Source organism: Alligator sinensis, unplaced genomic scaffold, assembly GCF_000455745.1.
Source record: "Alligator sinensis unplaced genomic scaffold, ASM45574v1 scaffold147_1, whole genome shotgun sequence".
Classification (NCBI taxonomy): Eukaryota; Metazoa; Chordata; order Crocodylia; family Alligatoridae; genus Alligator; species Alligator sinensis.
The window spans coordinates 3,387,226-3,405,038 of NW_005841847.1; the positions used below are offsets into that span (position 1 = coordinate 3,387,226).

Sequence of the window (17,813 nt, forward strand, 5' to 3'; positions counted from 1 at the left end):
AGCTGGTCCCTAGAACAAACCCTCAGAGTTCGTGAACCAGCTTCCCAACTCCCTTTGGGTGTGCCTAAAGCCCTAAAGAGGGAGTGAGACCAGAGGTGCTGCCTGGCCTTCCTGTGGCAGTGAGCGTCTTTCTCGGTATGTTTAGTTGTGTAAATAAACCTGTGGGCTTGGAGAGGCAGTACACAGGCAGAGAAGTGTGTATGGAGGTATGTGGGGAAGAATCTGTGTTTTGCTGGGGTCTGGAGTGAGAACAGTCTCTGCAGACTATGAGATGCCTGGGCCTAAGGGGGATAGCCCAAGACAGCTGGAGCCCTTAAAGCATGTGATGAGAGGAGTGAGGGACTGCCCCTCTCTCCATCCTTTGGGCATAAGTTGGGGTAAACGGTTATTAGTTGTGAGTAATTAATGGCAGGGGTTTTCAACCTTTTAAAATCAAAGTACCCCTGGTGGATGGATGTGGATTGGGTGGGGGGGTGGCGTGTGGCTGGACACGGCGGGGTGTGGCACGCAGCCAGACATGGAACGGGGAGGCAGGAATGGTGTGCGGAATGAAGGGTGATGCGCAGCCAGACGTGGGGTGGAGACAGCGCACCACCGCCTCCCAGGAGCAGGGCCAGGGCTGGGGGGGAAGCTCACCAGGCTGGGGTGAGGGCAGTGGTGCCCCTCTGTGGGGCGGAGAAGCTCACCAGGCTGGTAGGTGGCTGCAGCAGCCATTGCGGACAAGCTTTTCTGACCTGCAGAGGACTGCTGCTGCCCTGGCCCAACCCCAGCCCTGTTTCTGGGAGTCAGTGGCCCTTCATCCCCACCTACCCGCACATACCCCCTAGGATTGTTCCAAGTACCCCTGGTTGACAACCCTTGAATTAGGGGATTAATATAACAAGTATTTAGCATAGTATGTAAGTTATTATCTTTGTATCCATTAACTAAATCATCTCTTAAGTGTAAATAGCTATTAAGTGCTATTTTTGCATAAACTCACCCTTGTTGTATTGTAAATAGAGTATTTCAAACTTTTGATATAATTTAATATCTGTTTGCATATTATAAATATTCCTTTATATAATTACGTTCTGTAAATAGTTGCTTCTGACTCTGCAAGGTCTCTCCACTGTAAAAGGGAGCCCCTCCTGTCAGGGAGCCTCTGGCTACTCCCAGGTGAGCTGAGCAGGGGTAAAGCTACCTGGCACCCCAGGTCTCGAACATCTGGACATGGCCATGGGTAACGTCACGTGCCAAAGGTTACACACCAATACTTATTTAGGAGTCAAGTTGAACCAGACCCTTACCTACTGTAATCATGTGGAAGGGGTCCAGGGTAAGGTTTCATAGTTTCATAGTAGGTAGGGTTGAAAGGGACCTGAGCAGATCATCAAGTCCGACCCCCTGCCATGGCAGGAAAGAGTACTGGGGTCAAACGACCTCAGCAAGGTGTTCATCCAGCCTCCTTTTAAAGACCTCCAGGGTAGGAGCCCGCACTAATTCTCTTGGAAGTTGGTTCCAGATCCTAGCCACCCTGACAGTGAACTAGCGCCTCCTGATGTCTGGTCTGAATCTACCCTCTGCCAGCTTGTGACCGCTATTTCTAGTCACTCCTGGTAGTGCTCGGGGGAACAGGGACTCCCCCAATGCCTGCTGGTCCCCTCTGACTTGTTTGTAACAGGTCACTAGATCCCCCCTCAGCCTTCTTTTGTGGAGGCTGAACAGGTTAAGGTCCCTTGGCATCTCCTCGTAGGGCCTGCCCTGCTGACCCCTGATCATGTGAGTGGCCCTCCTCTGGACTCTCTCCATGTTGTCCACATCCCTCCAGAAGTGCGGCGCCCAGAACTGGATGCAGTACTCCAACTGTGGCCTGACCAGTATCGCATAGAGGGGAAGGATCACCTCCTTGGACCTGCTTGAGATGCATCTGTGGATGCATGACAGGTTACGGTTGGCCTTGCTGTTTGCGTCTCTACACTAAGGGCCCATGTTCATTTTGGCATCAATAATGACTCCAATATCCTTTTCTGCCTCTGCACTGATGAGAAGGGAGTTCCCCAGCGTGTAGGTATGCTGCTGGTTCTTCCCCCCCAGGTGCAGTACCTTGCACTTGTCAGTGATGAAACCCATCCTGTTCTCATCCGCCCACCCCTGTAACCTGTCTAGGTCCGATTGCAGCCTGTTCCTCCCTTCTAGCGTACCCACTTCCCACCACATCTTAGTGTCATCTGCGAACTTGAACAAGGTGCTTTTCACCCCCTCGTCCAAGTTGCTGATGAAGATGTTGAACAGTGCGTGTCCAAGGACCGAGCCCTGGGGAACCCCACTGCCCACATCCCTCCAGGTCAAAAAAGACCTGTCCACCACCGCTCTCTGGGTGTGGCCCTCCAGCCAGTTAGTAACCCAATTGACTGTGTAGGTGTCGATGCCACAGTCCCCTAGTTTTTTAATGAGAATGGGGTGACAGACAGTGGCGAAGGCCTTCGTGAAGTCCAGAAAGACTACGTCCACTGCTACCCCTGTGTCTAATAATTTTGTGACCTGGTCATAGAACGTCATCAGGTTGGTCTGACAGGACCTGCCTCTAATGAACCCATGTTGGTTGCCCCTAAGCATAATCTCCCCTTCTGGCCCCATGTGGACATGCGCCAGGATAATTCTCTCAAAAAGCTTACACAGGATCGACGTAAGACTATCTGGCCTATAGTTTCCTGGGTCCTCCTTCCTCCCTTATTTGAAAATGGAGAACCACATTGGTCCTTTTCCAGTCCTCTGGCACCACACCAGAGCACCACGAGTGCTCGTAAAGCCATTCCAGGGGTCCCGCAATGACCTCTGCTAATTCCCTCAGCATTCCTGGGTAGAGATCGTCAGGACCAGCTGATTTAAATATGTCCGGTCCCTCCAGAAGTTCCCTGACTAGATCCTCACTGACCCTAGGCCTGGGTAAGCCTCCCCTGGGGCTTACGGGAGTCCTGGTGGGGAGGGTGACCCAATCCCTGCTCATGAAAATGGAGGCAAAGCAATTGTTAAATAGGTTAGCTTTTCTGTCTGGTGCGACGACCAGATTTCCCGGTGTGTCTTGCAGCGGCCCCACGTTACCCGGTACCTTCTTTTTACCCCTTATGTATTTAAAAAAAACTTCTTGCTGTCTTTGATCTGGGTAGCTAGTCCCAGTTCCATCTCCACCTTGGCCTTCCTGACTGCCCCCCTACAGCCCTGAGCAACCGAGGTATAGTCTTCCCTGGTTTTGGCCTCTCCCTTCCATTGGGTGTATGCCTCCCTTTTAGCTAGGAGACATTCCTGTATGCTTTTGGTGCACCATGGGGGCTTTTGCGCCCTCTTGCCCCCTTTGATCGGTGTTGAGATTACCTCCCTTTGGGCTTGGAGGATCATCTCCTTAAGGAACGACCACTCTTCCTGGACACCCGACTCCTCTCCCCTCCGGGACCTCAGTGCGTCCCTGACTATTCTCCTTACCCCATTGAAATCCGCCGTCCTGAAGTCCAGGGCTGCTGCCTTGCTGCGGGCCTTTGCCACCTTGCGCTGGATGGTGAATTCCAGTAGGCAATGATCTCTGTTGCCCAGGTGGTCGAGTACCCACAGACCCCTCACCAGGTCATCGCCCATGGCCAGGACCAGGTCCAACAAGGCGTCTCCCCTGGTGGGGCTGTGCACCTCCTGGGATAGATGGAGGTCCTGTATCTCAGCTAGGAACCTACGTGAGTGGTCAGACCTGGCTGACTGCTCTTCCCAGCAGATGTCTGGAAAGTTCAGGTCATCCATGATGATCACGTCTTTTGACCTGACTACCTCGGTGAGCTGACTTAAGAATTCCCGGTCCAGCTCTTCCCCTTTGTTGGGTGGTCTGTAGTAGACCCCCACTGTTAAGTTCCTTTCCCCTCGACTTCCTTGTATTCTAACCCAGAGCACTTCAGTGTGCCCCTCCTCTGACCTTGTGCTACTTGTTGAGGATGTGTATTCCTCCTTGACCTAGAGCGCCACACCCCAACCTTTCCTCCCTGTCCTATCCCTCCTGTACAGTCTTTAGCCCTTGATATTCACCGCCTAGTCGTGCGTTGGGTACCACCACGTTTCGGTGAGCCACACTATGTGTGGGTTTGTGTCAGCTAGCGGGAGGGTAAGTTCCTCCTGCTTGTTCCCCATACTACGAGTGTTTGTGTAGAGGCATTTGAGGCCTCCTGAAGATGTGTGCATTGGCCCCCTAATCTCTACTGCCCGGGCCCCTGTTGCTTATCTGGGTATTTGTTCTGCTCGTCGTTGGTCTAGGCTGGGCTGTTCTTGTGGGTGACGCTTGGTTTTGTGGTCGAAGGCTTCCTCCGCCCTCATCTTCCCCTTCCCCCGACGAGCCAAGTTAAAAGCCCGCCGGAGGAGATCCACCAACCTAGAAGAGAACACATGTTTACCTTTGGGGGAAAGGTGAAGGCCATCCCACCTGAGCATGTCTCTCTTCCTGATGTGTGGGTCGTTGTCTAGGAAGCCGAAGCCTGCCTCAAAACACCATTCCCGAAGCCTCCAGTTGATCTCTCTGATGCAGATCTCGTGTTTCCTTCCACGTCTGCTCAGTGGTAGGACAGAAGAGAATACCACCTGTGCCCCTATCTCCTTCGACATGCCCCCCAGAGCATAGTAGTCCGTCATCTGGTGATCAGGGCTTGTCCTGGCCGCATCATTAGTGCCCACATGGATTAGGACCATGGGGTAGTAATCGGTGGGCTGGATCATGGCCTGGATCATCCCCATCATGTCCTGAATCTTTGCTCCGGGCAGGCAGTAGACCTTGTGTGTCGAGGGTTCCTGGCGACAGATGGGCCCCTTTGTACCTCTCAGGATGGAGTCACCTATGCCAATCACTCGACGTTTCCTCCTCCGGGCCTGCTCAGCTCCTTCGGCCTGTTCAGAGTGTGGAGTGTGTGGAGTTGCCTCCTCTCTGGAGGTTTCCTCCTCTCCTTCCTTCCCCTGCGCTGTCACCAGGGCCTTTTACCTGTTCTCCAGCCGGACTGGAGGAACTGGCACTGCTTTGCTGTGAGCAGCCCTGGTTCTGTAGGTGACCGCCGGCCGCTCTGCAGTGGAGGGCACCTCCTGAGGTGCTTCTTCCTTGGGTGCATGGCCCTGCAGGGAAAGGAAATAACCATCAATTTCATCCTCCGCCTCCCTGATTAACAGCAGAGGAGCTCTTGTCTGTTGCCTTGCTGACACCACTTGGGGTACAGGTTTCCAAACACTTCACACCTCCATTTTGGCACTTGTGTATGCTCCTGCTGAGTACTGTGCACCAGTATGGGGCCAGAGCATGCACACTAAGTGAATTCCAGCCTTAACAGCATCATGAGAACCATTACCAGATACCTTATGCCGGCCCCAGTTGACTGCTTACCAGTCCTCTCAGGCATGCCCTCACCAACATCTGGAGACAAGCTGCTACCCTGGCCCTAGGCCTCAAAGCCCAAGATCCATGTTATTCTTTGCACAGCAGCCTAGTAGCAACAAGCCAGAAAACCAGCTACCACCTGTAGTCTCAGAACCCAGTTTTCACTCAGGCCAGTAAGGTAATTGAACCTGTAGATGGCATGTCAGCTACAGCATGGATCAATGGAACAGGAAATACTCTGCGGAAGAACTGCAGCTAAAAAAACTTCATCCCCAACACCAGCTTTCACCCCTCAGGATGGCAGCTGCCTTGCAGGGCCTGGACTGGCCTTAACCATCTCAGAACAGGCATTGGACAGTTTAAGGCAAGCATGCACTCTTGGGGCCTCTCCATCAATGCTGGCTGTAGCTATGGTGCTCAAGCTCAGACAGCCGGCCACATCATCTATGAGTGCCCTTATGGTCCTCATATGGGTGCCCAAGGTCTTATTGACATTGACCATTCTACCTGTTGCTGGTTATCTGGCCCTCATGTTTCCACCATATGAGTGTGGTGATACTCACTTCATCATCATCAACATGCCACAAAAACCCTAGTGAGAACAAGATTTCAAGAAGAGGAGCATGGTCAACTGTGTCAAAGGTGGCTGACAGGTTAAGGAGGATGAGGCTAAACTACTAGTTCTGAGATTTGGTTAAGAGGCTTGCCATTAGTGATATTGGCAAGAGCACTTTCAGGTAGATGCAAGTGGTAGAAGGCAGACTGAAGAGGACCTAGGATGGAGCTGGAAGAGAGGAGCTCTATACAGGGAATGTAGTCTGTGTTCAATTAATTTAGCATAAAAGGAAAAGTGAGAAACAGTTGAAGAGGCAAATGTGTTCAGGGTGATTCACGTTTTAAGATGGGAGAAACTAAAGCATGAATGTTTTGTGAGGAGAAAGAACCAGAGGACCGTGAGAAGTTAAGTGTGTGTAGATGTGTCGACACAAGATGCTAAATGCGCAGTAGGATTAGTCTGCTGCGCATTAGTATCACTAGAAAGGTGTGTGCTGGCGCTACTACACAGTAATGCCCATTACTGCATATTGAGTTGGTACCTATTATTACAGGTCCTAAAAGCTCAGTAACTATGGTGCATTAATGCACACGTAGATGTGCCTTGTGTGTGTGAGAGGGGAGAGGAATAAAAGTGGACTTGAGGGAAATGAGAAAAGGAAATGGAATAAGGTCACTAGGGCAAATGGAGTGGTTAGAGGCGAACAGCTGAGAAGGTTCTTCATCTATGATATGGGAGAGGAAGGGAAGAGGTGACTCCGTCTCAGAGGACATATGTATTCTGAGAAATATGTTATGGCAATTAGTTCACCTTCCACCATAAAGGGGATGCAGATGACTATTTGTCAGGGAAAAAGATATACAGGTGTGCTTTGGAAAAAGATGATGATTTTCTGCAAAATATATATATAGAAAAATGTCAAGTAATCAATTTAAAGGAATGAAAAAAATGCTTAGTGCCATATTCTGCCCAAGCCTATATGTTGTGCTATCCTAGTGAAATCAGTTTTGAAAGCACAGCTGGTATAAGGGCAAAATCTGGCTATTGGTATAACAAATGTTTAATAGGAATAGACTCTTTCTACTAAAATGTCTGATAAAAAAGATTCAATTTCAACAAATGGGAGTAAACCTAATGAATCAATGTGCTTTTTCCAAGGGTGAACTGAACTATAGTGTTCTGTAATACTTTCAGACTCCTCCTCAACAAAGTTGGTTTTAAAATTTGTTGTTGCTTTGCTGTCTCCAAATCTAAATGTTATTTTTAGCTTGTAACATTTGAAATTATTATATTGGAAATATATGCGGAAGGAAATGTGTTTTTTTTCACTGTGAACAAACAGTGAAAAAACATTAGCTTTAGCTAATGACCCTTTAGCATTGTTACTTACAGCAAAGTGGTGTAATCACCACCTGTCAAATTTCAGCATACCATCTCTTTGGCTGGCATTTAGCAGTAGGTCTTTTGCTTTCCATATGTTGCCTCATCAGTGAAAATTTCCATTGTTGTCCATTTATAACTGGGGCATGAAACATAATTTGCTGAACTAAACCACTTTTAATACCAGGTCTGCAATTCTTTGATTGGTTCTTTTTTCTGCTGGGCTGCAGGCCCTGACTGCTAAATCATTTTCTGCCTTTCTGCCTTCACCCACCCGCTCTTACTTTAATCATGAATTAGTGCAAAAGAATAATAATCCCAACAGTAGAAGTCATTGTAGTTAAAGGGAAATTGTAAAAGAATCAATAGTGGGCACAGTGTCATCATAGTGCAAAAAGAATGTTGGGCATATGGCAGTAAAATTAATCCTGCTCCAGATGAACTTGTAATATAACATTTATAAAATGGCAAGAACATTTTTCATGTTAATAATCATAGCTGTAACACTTTAGAGAACATTTAGTCCTCTGTCGTGTAGTGGAGGTACAAATTTCAAGATATCTTGTCTTGGCATTGATGATATACATTTTGGCTAAGAAATGAAAAATATTTACTTTGTTAGTGGTTTCAGGCTTTAGTCTGCTTTGTAATGTGATTTATTTTGTTAGCACGTGGAAGCCTTAACTGAGATTGGGATTTCATTGTGCTAAGGACAGTAAAAGATGCTTGTCTGAAAGAGCCTAGAATCTAAATGGGCAAAAAAGATAAAGCAGACAAGAAAGGAAGTACTGTTATCCCCATTTTGCAGGTGGAGAACTTGGGACACACACACAGAGGCTAAGTCCAGATAGTCAAAAAACCTGAGGCTGAATTGATTCTTTACAGGTAAGTTTAAGATGTGTAGATTGAACCAATAAGCAAGTGAACAGACATTCACTTTTGATTCTAGAAATTCAGCCACATGCCTGCAGTAGCTCAGGCCAGAAGTTGGGTACTAGAGCGTGCCTCCTAGGCACTGACAAAGGGAAGGGAGGCGAAAAGCCCTACAGGGCTTTCTCCACATCCCTGGTTAAGCAGAGTGGGGCATGGCCAGGGCCACCATGTTGAGGCCAGGGGAAGAGGGTCTATAAACCCCCGTCCTTGGCCTGCATGGGACCTGAGCCCTGGTATGTCTTGGGGGGGAAGCCCCTGCCAGGCTTTTGTTCCCTACTCCCTACTCAAGGGGAGGGGGCAGTCCCTGCCATGTTTTTTCTGCCTATGAGCAGAGAGGCGGGGCATGGTCACACCCTTGCCAGGGGCTCACAGGCTGAGGTGACTGCACAGGATGCAGCCAAACAGCAACCTGGGTCTGCCTTTGGGGAAGGGGGTAGTCCCTGCTAGGCCCCCCCCCTCCTGCTCAAGTGGAGAGTGTGCCTTTACCCAAGCTGGGGACTCACAGACTGGGGTGGGGAGCTGAATCTGGACCCCAGCCAGAGTTTGCCAGGGGGGGAGGCAGCCCCTGCCTGGTTTCTCCCCTGCTCCCCACTCAAGTGAAGGGGTGGGGGATATGGCCCAATGCCAGCAGGCTGAGGCAGAGGGGTGGGGGGGAGAGGGGTTTAAACAGGGGAGCAGGGGAAAAGACTGAGGGGCTGCTCCACCCCTGCCAGGCAGACCCTGGCTGGGGTTTAGAGCCAGATTTCCCACCTCCACTCCCTTCTCAGGCAGGTTGAGCAGTGATAGTGCTCTGGCTAGGGAGCAGAAAGCACAGGTCAGGGCTGCAAAGCATCCTGGGATGCTGGGGGACTGTGAGTTAACTTGAATCAGGAGGGGGTTTGGGATGGAAGTTCCATAAACTGGTTTGACCTAAATCAGTTGAGTCTGATACGGCATCCAATCAGGTTTATCTTAAACTGGTTTCAGCCATTTTGTAAGTGGTTTAAGTGCATGGAACTTCTCTTCTGTTACAGGTTTAAACCAGTTTCTGCTCACTTAAACCAGTTTGTGTGTAAATTCTGTCCCTAACCAGAGTGATCTGCTAGGAGTCTCACAGGAAATCCGTGGGAGAACCAAACTCTGAACCCATGTTTGAGATCTAAGACAGGTTCTTAGCCAATAGACCTTTTTGTGATGACTTCACATCCACAAGCTAAGCAGGCCTGAATCTGCACAATGCTGGAATAGGAGTGCTCCAATATATTGTAAGCAGCTGTTGTGTAGTTCTAATCATGTCACAGTTTCCTGTATTGACATTATGCAAATATTGTACAAAATATATGACATCTATGCCTACTTCCCAAGTAAGAGAGTCCTAGGGCAGGTGAGAATTGCCCAGCTCTTGCTGTGAGCAGAGAACAGGACAACTACAACAAAGCCATCTTTCCTACCTTGGCAGTAATGTTTACAAAACACTTGCCATAAGCAAAGCTCCCATGGTGTATCTAATCAGAAGGTCATATAATTGAAATTTAAAAAAATGTAAGGATGGGATATCATAAAGTTTTTTTATGTGTTTGTTTTATGTACTAGCTCTTGGTGTGGCTAAGTCTTAATTTAGGAGTTTCAGTTTGTCTCATTTCTGCAAGTTGATTAACACTTCAGCCCTGATCAGCAGCACACATGCATGTACTTAGCTTGGAATCATGCACATAACTAAGCATGCTTAAGAGTTTTTCTAATTGAAAAGACAGTGCTCAACATCTTTCAGGATAAAAACCTAACCTAGGGCTTACCCATTCATTTCCATGCTTCTCTGTCTTAATGAATACCTTTCCATTCCTTAAACCATGGTGCTGCTTTTCCTGTCTCAGAATGACAGCTATGTTTCCTTCTCAGGTTGCTTTTCAATGTGGGGAGGAAACAGATTTTATTCATGTGCAAAGTAGCTGTAAGGCATTTGAAGGAGACCATTGTCATAAAAGTGGCCTAGACATTATATTATGCATTTGTCATACACTCTAATAGAGATAGGTTTGGGTAGATTGCAGCACTGTCTCTTTCCTTAGCTTCTGGTACACTGAGGCCAGGGACAGACATTCAAAAATGTCTGAATTGAACCTGAATTTATTAAATCTTTGCAGGTTAGTCTAACCTGCAGAGATTGAACTGATTTGCAAGTGGATAAATATTCACTTTTGATTCAGGAAATGCAGGCACATGACTACAGTGGCTCAGACTCGAAGCCAGGAGGCACTAGAGTGAACCCTCCCTTCCTTCCATAGTGCTGAGCTGAGGGGGAGGGCAGGGGCATGGCCAGGCCTTGGCAGGATGCTCTGATTAGGGAGTGGTTTAATCCTGCACAGTCCCCAGATGGGGTGTGTTTGGAGGGAGAGGGGGAAGCAGCCCTCACCAGGCTTTCCCCCCCGCTCATTGGTCAAGGGGCAGGAGTGTTGCCAAACCCTGACCCCTGGCTACCACTCTGAGGCAAAGGGCGGGGTGGGGGGAAGGTGGGGAGGAGAGGAAGAACTGCTTGTGTGGACTGCAAGCATCTGTTGGTGGTACTGAGCTTTTCAGTTTCCTTCTCCCTGCTTCTTCATACTGTCTGTAGCAAACTGACAGGCAGTGCATTCATTTCAAGCCAGGTCATTTCCACAACTCTCTTTGTCCCCACACTGACAGCAAGCCAGCAGGGAGCTTATCAGCTCATCAAGAAAACAAAGCTCTTCTTAAACAGTTTTTTACAAAGCATTTTTAACGAAGAACAGAGGGACATTACCAGCTGACCTGTTGATTAGCTCCAAAAAGTCCTAAGGGGACACTGTTCTGTCTGCCTTTGTTCCAGTGAAATTGGAGACACACCCACATAGACACCTCTCAACATTAGCTAGCATGGGGGTGGCATGACCGTAACCAGATGCCAGCTGGGGTCCATGCTGCTGGGGTCCGTCCTGTGGGAAAGGGGAGGGAGGGAGGAAGGGAGGAGGTGATCCCTGCTTGAGCAGCAAGCAGATGCTGCTGTGCTTGTAGTCTCCACCTCCTTCTCAGCCAGCCTGAGCTCTGGCTAGGGAGGAGAGGGGTGAGGCCAGCACTACTCTCTGGAGCAGACAGCCCAGTCCAGGGCTGAAAAGCATGCTGGGATGCTGGGGGACTCTGATTTAACTTAAACCAGGAAGGAGTCTGGAATACAAGTTCCATAAACTGGTTTGACCCAAATCAATTAAGTCTGATACTATATTCACATAGGTTTATCTTAAACCAGTTTTAGCCATTTTGAAACTGGTTTTGTGTGCACTGAACTTATGTTCTGTTACAGGTTTAAATCAGTTTCTGATCACTTAAATCGGTTTAGGTGTACTTTGTGTCCCTAGCCTGAGGATAGTTAAGTGTGGTACTCTGAACTCAGGCAGAAGGCTGGATGCATATCTATGTATCTTATAGACTAACTAAAGAAATATAGAGCACAAGCTTTTGTGAACTCGAGTTCCTTTCATCAGATGCTGTGAAATGACAGGATAGAATAGTGTATGAAGTGGAGTAAGTGATTTGAATACAAAAGCTGGGAAGAGAAGAGAGAGAGGAAGTGGGGAGAGGGACAGTGCTGGGAGAAGCAAACAAGCAATGAACCCATAGGAACAAAGAGGTCACAAAAGCTAAAAGTTGTCTGTTATCCTCTCACAGGAAAGGCAAACAGGTACTGAGAAAGATAGGGATGTAATAAGCACTAGGAAGGCATGCAATGATAATTTATTTTTTCCTTTTGCAAAAAAGCAAACCTATTGTGTTTTAATATGTTTAAAAATAATTTATTTTGAAGAGAAGTTGTTAGTATGATCTCTATTCCAGAGCAAAACCTCTTGATTCAATTTGTTATTTAGTTTTCAAAAGGTTGGGTTTTTTTTGCTTTTTTCCTTTATATGAGCCTAATGGTTTCTTATATTTTTGCATGCATTGCCATTTATTCTCTTATTTTGAAAAATGACTCCTTATGTATTTGTTTAATTTATTTCAGGTCTGCTTGTAATGGAAATATTTTGGATCTAAATTATTCTGGCTTTCTGGCTTTTAGCACACCTGTCAGATCAGGACATATGATTACAGAACTCTGAAAGCCATAGCAGAACATGGATACATTGTCCAAGGCAATGCTGGAAATTGAAGCAATATGAACACAGAGCTATAAAGCACATCCTTTGCAAAATATATCCTATTAAAATAATATGCATTTGTTCCACAGTCCTGGTACAGCTCCTGCTGCCTGGGCATTCACCAGACTGGTACATTTGGCCCTGGGATGCAAGACCTTTTTGCTTTTATGATTCCGTTGATCTAGATGGGTGCAATGCTGCCTTTTCCTTGGCCTCTCCAGGGCAAAATCTATTAAACCTTTATGGAAACTGGACTTTGCGGCCCAGCTGCCCTAGGTCCCCAGAACCAGAGCTGGCTCCCAGACTCTCCAGAATCTTAAGAACACTCGTTCTTAGAGTACCAACCTATTGGACATGCTCAGTTTACAGCTCACTTCTTCAGGAAAGGAGACAGTTGAAAGCAAACAGACACATTTTTTAAGGGTTCCTAACTGGTTTAGCTAATAGAGGTAGGCAAAATAACAAACATGCTCTCTGCATTGCCTTTAATTAATTTTTCTTACCACTGAGGTGTTCTTTGGGCTTAGGGAGTCTAGCAACCCTTCCTCCTCCTCTTCTCCAATGTGAGGTCTCTCTCTCCTATGCAGCCACTTTTTCTGTTTTCGTTTCTTCCGTGGTTGGTCTTACAATTGAACAGCATTCTGCTACAAAAGTATGTTTCCATTCTGCAGCCCAAGTGTGCTGTATCTGTCCCAACCTCCTTAACTTTTTAGCCTTGGTATTTGTCTTAATTGAATTCATGTGTTAGTCTCATTTAAAATAGGGCTGGAGTTCTCTGTTGTGATTGTCTAGCACAGAGCTATGGACTGTACGTATGCAGGAGTCTGGTTGTAAGATTGGGTGCTAAGTTAGACAGACATAGGTTATTGGAAAGCAAACCCAAATATGGTGTGATGTTGCAGGAATATTCTGTATTTGTGGTGGCTGCAGGAAATGTAAATAGAATTTAGAAACTGGCTTTGCTTTTGTTGTAAAGTAGATGCACATTTGCAGACCAAATTAAAGACAACTGATTTCTCATCATATTCATACTACAGGTCAATTACTCTGGCTAAAAATGTTTAGAGAAGATCATGGATCTTGGATGACAATGTTCTTCAGCATCATTCTCTTCCTCTTCATTTTTTCTCACATTTACAATCTGTGCCTCCTTATGGCAGGGAATATGAGGTAGGCTTGTTTTTTTCTTTCTCACTGTCTTCTTATAAACTAAATTTGATATAGAAATCTTTTTACTGCACGCTATTGCATAATTAACAACAGGTTATTGTAGTGTAAACAAGTTAACATTTGAAATATATTTTGTTAACACCTCAATATTTCTGAATTTGGTGATGGTGGTATTTTTATAATTTAATTAAGAGATATAGGGTATCAGTCTTGGATAGTGTTAGACTGATTAGTATATAGTCAGGCAGCCCCCGTACTTTAACACCCTCATGCCCTAGCCAGCCCTTGTCATTATTTTCACATGCATTGCAGCGCAGGGGCTAGGGACAGAAGTTACACATAAACCAGTTTAAATGATTGGAAACTGGTTTAAACCTGTAACAGAACAAAAGTTCAGTATATATAAACCACTTTCAAAATGGCCATAACCAGTTTAAGATAAACCTGGATGGATGTAGTACCAGACTTAACTGATTTAGGTTAAACTGGTTTATGGATCTTCTGTCCCAGATCCCTTCCTGGTTCAAGTTAACTCACAGTCCCCCAGCATCCCAGGATGCTTGACAGCTTCAGTGGAACAGGGACTGCCCCACCCCTGTACTCCATAGTCTGCTTCCTGCCTGCATCTGTCAGCCCATGGGGGAGGGGGGAGGGCAGGGAAACAAACCTTCAAAACCTTCCTAACCTGGGTCTACACAGTGTGTTGGGGGGAAGCCCCATGGTGGTAGCTTTTCACCCCTCTGCCACCTTCCCCCTGCTGGGGGCAGCCCTCATCTCCCCCTCCCATGCACAGCTGCTTGCTTTAGCCACTGCCACAGGAGAGAGGAGGAAGGTGTTCCCAAGGCCCGGGGGGCATGGGGGTGAGTGGTCTTGCAGTGGCTGAGACTTGCAATGGCTGAGTTTAGCAGCTGTGGGGTTTGGAAGAGGTGGGGTTTGGGAGAGGAAAAATTCCCCTCAGCTCCCTGGGGCTGCCCTGGGCTGGGGAATCCTGGGCTGGGGTTGGATGAAGCCCCCCAAGTCAGGGGCTCCCCAGTGACCCCATGCTGGGCTGCACGGGCAGGCACCTGTGTGCAAAGGGCTTCTCCCTCTATCCTGTGACAGTGGCTGAAGCAATCAGCAGCTGGAAAGGGGGGGGGAGAGAAATTTCCCTCTGCTCCCCAGGGCTGCCTGGGCTGGGGAACTCAGGCTGGGGGAAAACCCCTGGGGGGTGAGGCTCTCTGAAAGTGGATCAACACCTGGACAGGGGGCTCCTCTACCCCTGTGGAGGGACAGTAGGGGGCTGGGACCATGTATTGGGGAGCCAATTGGGGATGGCCCGACTTGGCTGGGCTGGCAATGGCCGGCAGTCTGGGAGACCTGTTTTAGTGCCCCTGCCTACTGGCCTGGGTCAGTGCAGGCCTCCCTCTGCCTTTCCCAGTTGAAAACTGAACATCGGTTCAGTTGGTTATCTGTTCAATCCATGCAGCTTAGAGGAAGCTTCCTAGATTGAATCGATTCTTCCTTGGGCTTCATGACTGTCTGTAGTCAGCCTTAATGCCCCTGCCATAGGATAGTACCATCCCCAACAGACTTAGCCTTAATGACCCTGCCATAGGATAGTACCATCCCCAACAGTACTATCGTATGGCAGAGTTAGTTAATTTACTGTGCCCTAATATTGGTGCACATGTAGGTGGTGATGCTTTACTGCAGAACTAATTAGTGTACTCTGCAGTAAAGTGCATGTGTAGATGCACCCAGTAGGAGGCAAAAATTGTTCTCATAGAATTTTATGAGATGCTGTTTAATAGACTCAGATGCATTATGGAAATAACAATGTAATGTGTTATACATCCCAGAGTGCCACCACAAATATATGCAGTACAAAAGTCACAATACCAGTGTAAGAAAAATAAAAGGTGAAATTGATAAAGTGATAAATTAGGTGTTGTTGACACCAACCAATCACATTAATAATGTAAACACCATAGTTAAACCAAACAAATTATGGATTTGTATAAACCCAGAAAAGTATGAATAAGGGCATCAAACCTGATTGATATCCCAGGAGAACCCTGTGGTCATTAAGGCTCTGAGATGATAGTTATTGATAGATACCTAAGAAGCAGCACAATAACCCTTTCATCTCTGGGCTGATTGAATTCTGAATCCCATAATTTATATCTATTATTAATTAAATGCATCTCTTTGTGTTTATTGTTTATTATTATGATGTAATTATGATGTAATTGTAATACCATGTTTCCTTGAATCCCAGATGAGGATTTTTCAGCCACTGCTCCCCCTCTGCTCTGCTCCTTTCCTCTCCACCTCTGCTCTTTGTTGCCAAGTTTCTGTTGCTTCTGCCCCAGCTGCCCTGGCCACTGCTGCTTACCTTGCTGTCTTCACTCTGGCTCCAGCTGGGCTCTGTCTCCAGCTCAGAATGGGGAGCATGGAGCACATTCTGCCTCCCACCTCACCCAGCCATGTAGCAGTTGCAGTGGCAGCAGTTCTGGTTCTAGCAGGCAGGCAGTAGGAGGTTAAAGTGAAAGGCAGGCACCAGGGAGAACAAGAGCGGTGGGAGGCATGAAACGGTACAAACACCACTGTGAGGGGCAGTTGTGGGGTGTCTAGACACTCAGGGGTGGGGAGGCAGCAGGGGGGACAAGTGGTAAGGGGCAGGGGTCAGGTCACCATACTCCCCTACCACTCCTCCCACCCCCCCACCTGCTGCTGCTTGCCCTGCTGCAGTGGTGGGAGAACAGATTTAAGATAACCCTCCAAAATTAGATTCTATACATGGAAAACTTTAACAAATTTATATATTTTCCAAGTTTAGAACCTGATGATTGGGGTGCGGTCTTAAATTCGGAGTCATCTTGGATTCAGGTAAATATGGTTTATCTTCCCAAAATTAGAAAATATTGAAATCAGTGGATACTGGCCTCTCATGCCAAACAAAGTTAATTTACCCCAGCCAACATTCCTCTGTCCCACCTTTATTGTACTCTTTCTCGGTTCATTTGCATTCTATTAACTGCACTTAATGATCCTAATGAAAGTCAATGTCCGTGTGCATACAGACAGGCATTATCTATTTATAAAGCTGTTTGTGTCAGTCACTCTGTCCTCTGGCATAAAGTGGAATGAAATCTTTCTCCCTGATGTTTTGGCCAGTCATTGGACTGGCAAATTATTGTTATGAGAAACAACATGTTATGTCCAGCTGCGTGACTTTTACATACAACATTATTACTTGTTCTCCATGCTGTGTAAGTGTGTTGTAACAATATGTAGTAAAATTCATTCAGGCACAAGCTTTTGATCTTAATAGTATATTCCTACCCCAAAGGAGCTAGGATTAGCTCTCTCAAAGTATAGATAGAATAGCATGCACTGTTCCTCAGAAAAAAACAATGCATTGAGAGATTATTCAGCAAAGGGAACACTCTCAAAGTCCATTATTTATTCTGTTTTAAAATAGGATATTTTTGGAGTGGATTACCTCTGATTTTACTGCATACAGTACTTATGAGAGCTGCATTTGACACCTCTGCAAACAAAAAGAGTCACAGTATGGACAGAACACTTATTTGTATGATCCAGTTATACACTGGAAGAAAATTGAGGCTCAGGGGGCAGGTTACTATCTGTATTCATGCAGCCTATAGTCTGAGGACCGTTGACTTACTGTCATCTGGGCTTCTGCACATAGGGAACTTTAAAATAAAAGCATTTAAAGTAATAAATCACTTTCCAAAGAAAAGGGGTCTCTGAAAGCTTTAAAATCCAAGTTCCAAGGCTGAGGAAAAAAAAAAAGCCACTCTTTTTGTGCCTGTGCATGCATCACTCTGTCGCTCTGCCAGATAGCTTTGTATGGTGGCAGGAGAGTGAAATTGGCAAGTTTTTTCATGTCTGAGCACTTGATCTTGTCAATGAAAATCCCCAGTGGCTCATAGAATGGAAACAGTGGGGACAGCGATGCATCTGGCTACATCTGTCAGTAGAGATGAATACAGCTGAAAATGTCCTGATGAAAGATAGGGACACTTTGCACAGGAGCTAGCTTTAACTTTGTCTCAAGACCTCATCTCTCAGCATATGATAATTTTTTATTATTGCTAAGATGTGTTTGAACGGTGCTATTTCATGCATATCTTAACTTTGACAAACCTAAAAACATCTGGCTGGTGTCCCTTTAAAGACTCAAATGAAGAATTTACACTTTTCCAGAAGCAGACAGAAGGTGAGTAATATGAGGATGTAGGCTGCATGGTGGATACAACTGAAAGGC

At 46.7% G+C, this 17,813-nt stretch overlaps 1 protein-coding gene across 3 annotated transcripts in view; it reads left to right on the forward strand.

Moving 5' to 3' along the window:
* Window positions 1-17,813, forward strand: part of TMEM117 (transmembrane protein 117) — a 432,755-nt gene that overhangs the window by 84,320 nt on the left and 330,622 nt on the right. For all 3 annotated transcript variants that reach the window (XM_025208464.1, XM_006015946.3, XM_025208458.1), the window contains exon 3: window positions 13,408-13,540. In XM_025208464.1, the coding sequence (XP_025064249.1) occupies window positions 13,408-13,540 (133 nt within the window). The remainder of the gene's footprint in view (window positions 1-13,407; window positions 13,541-17,813) is intronic.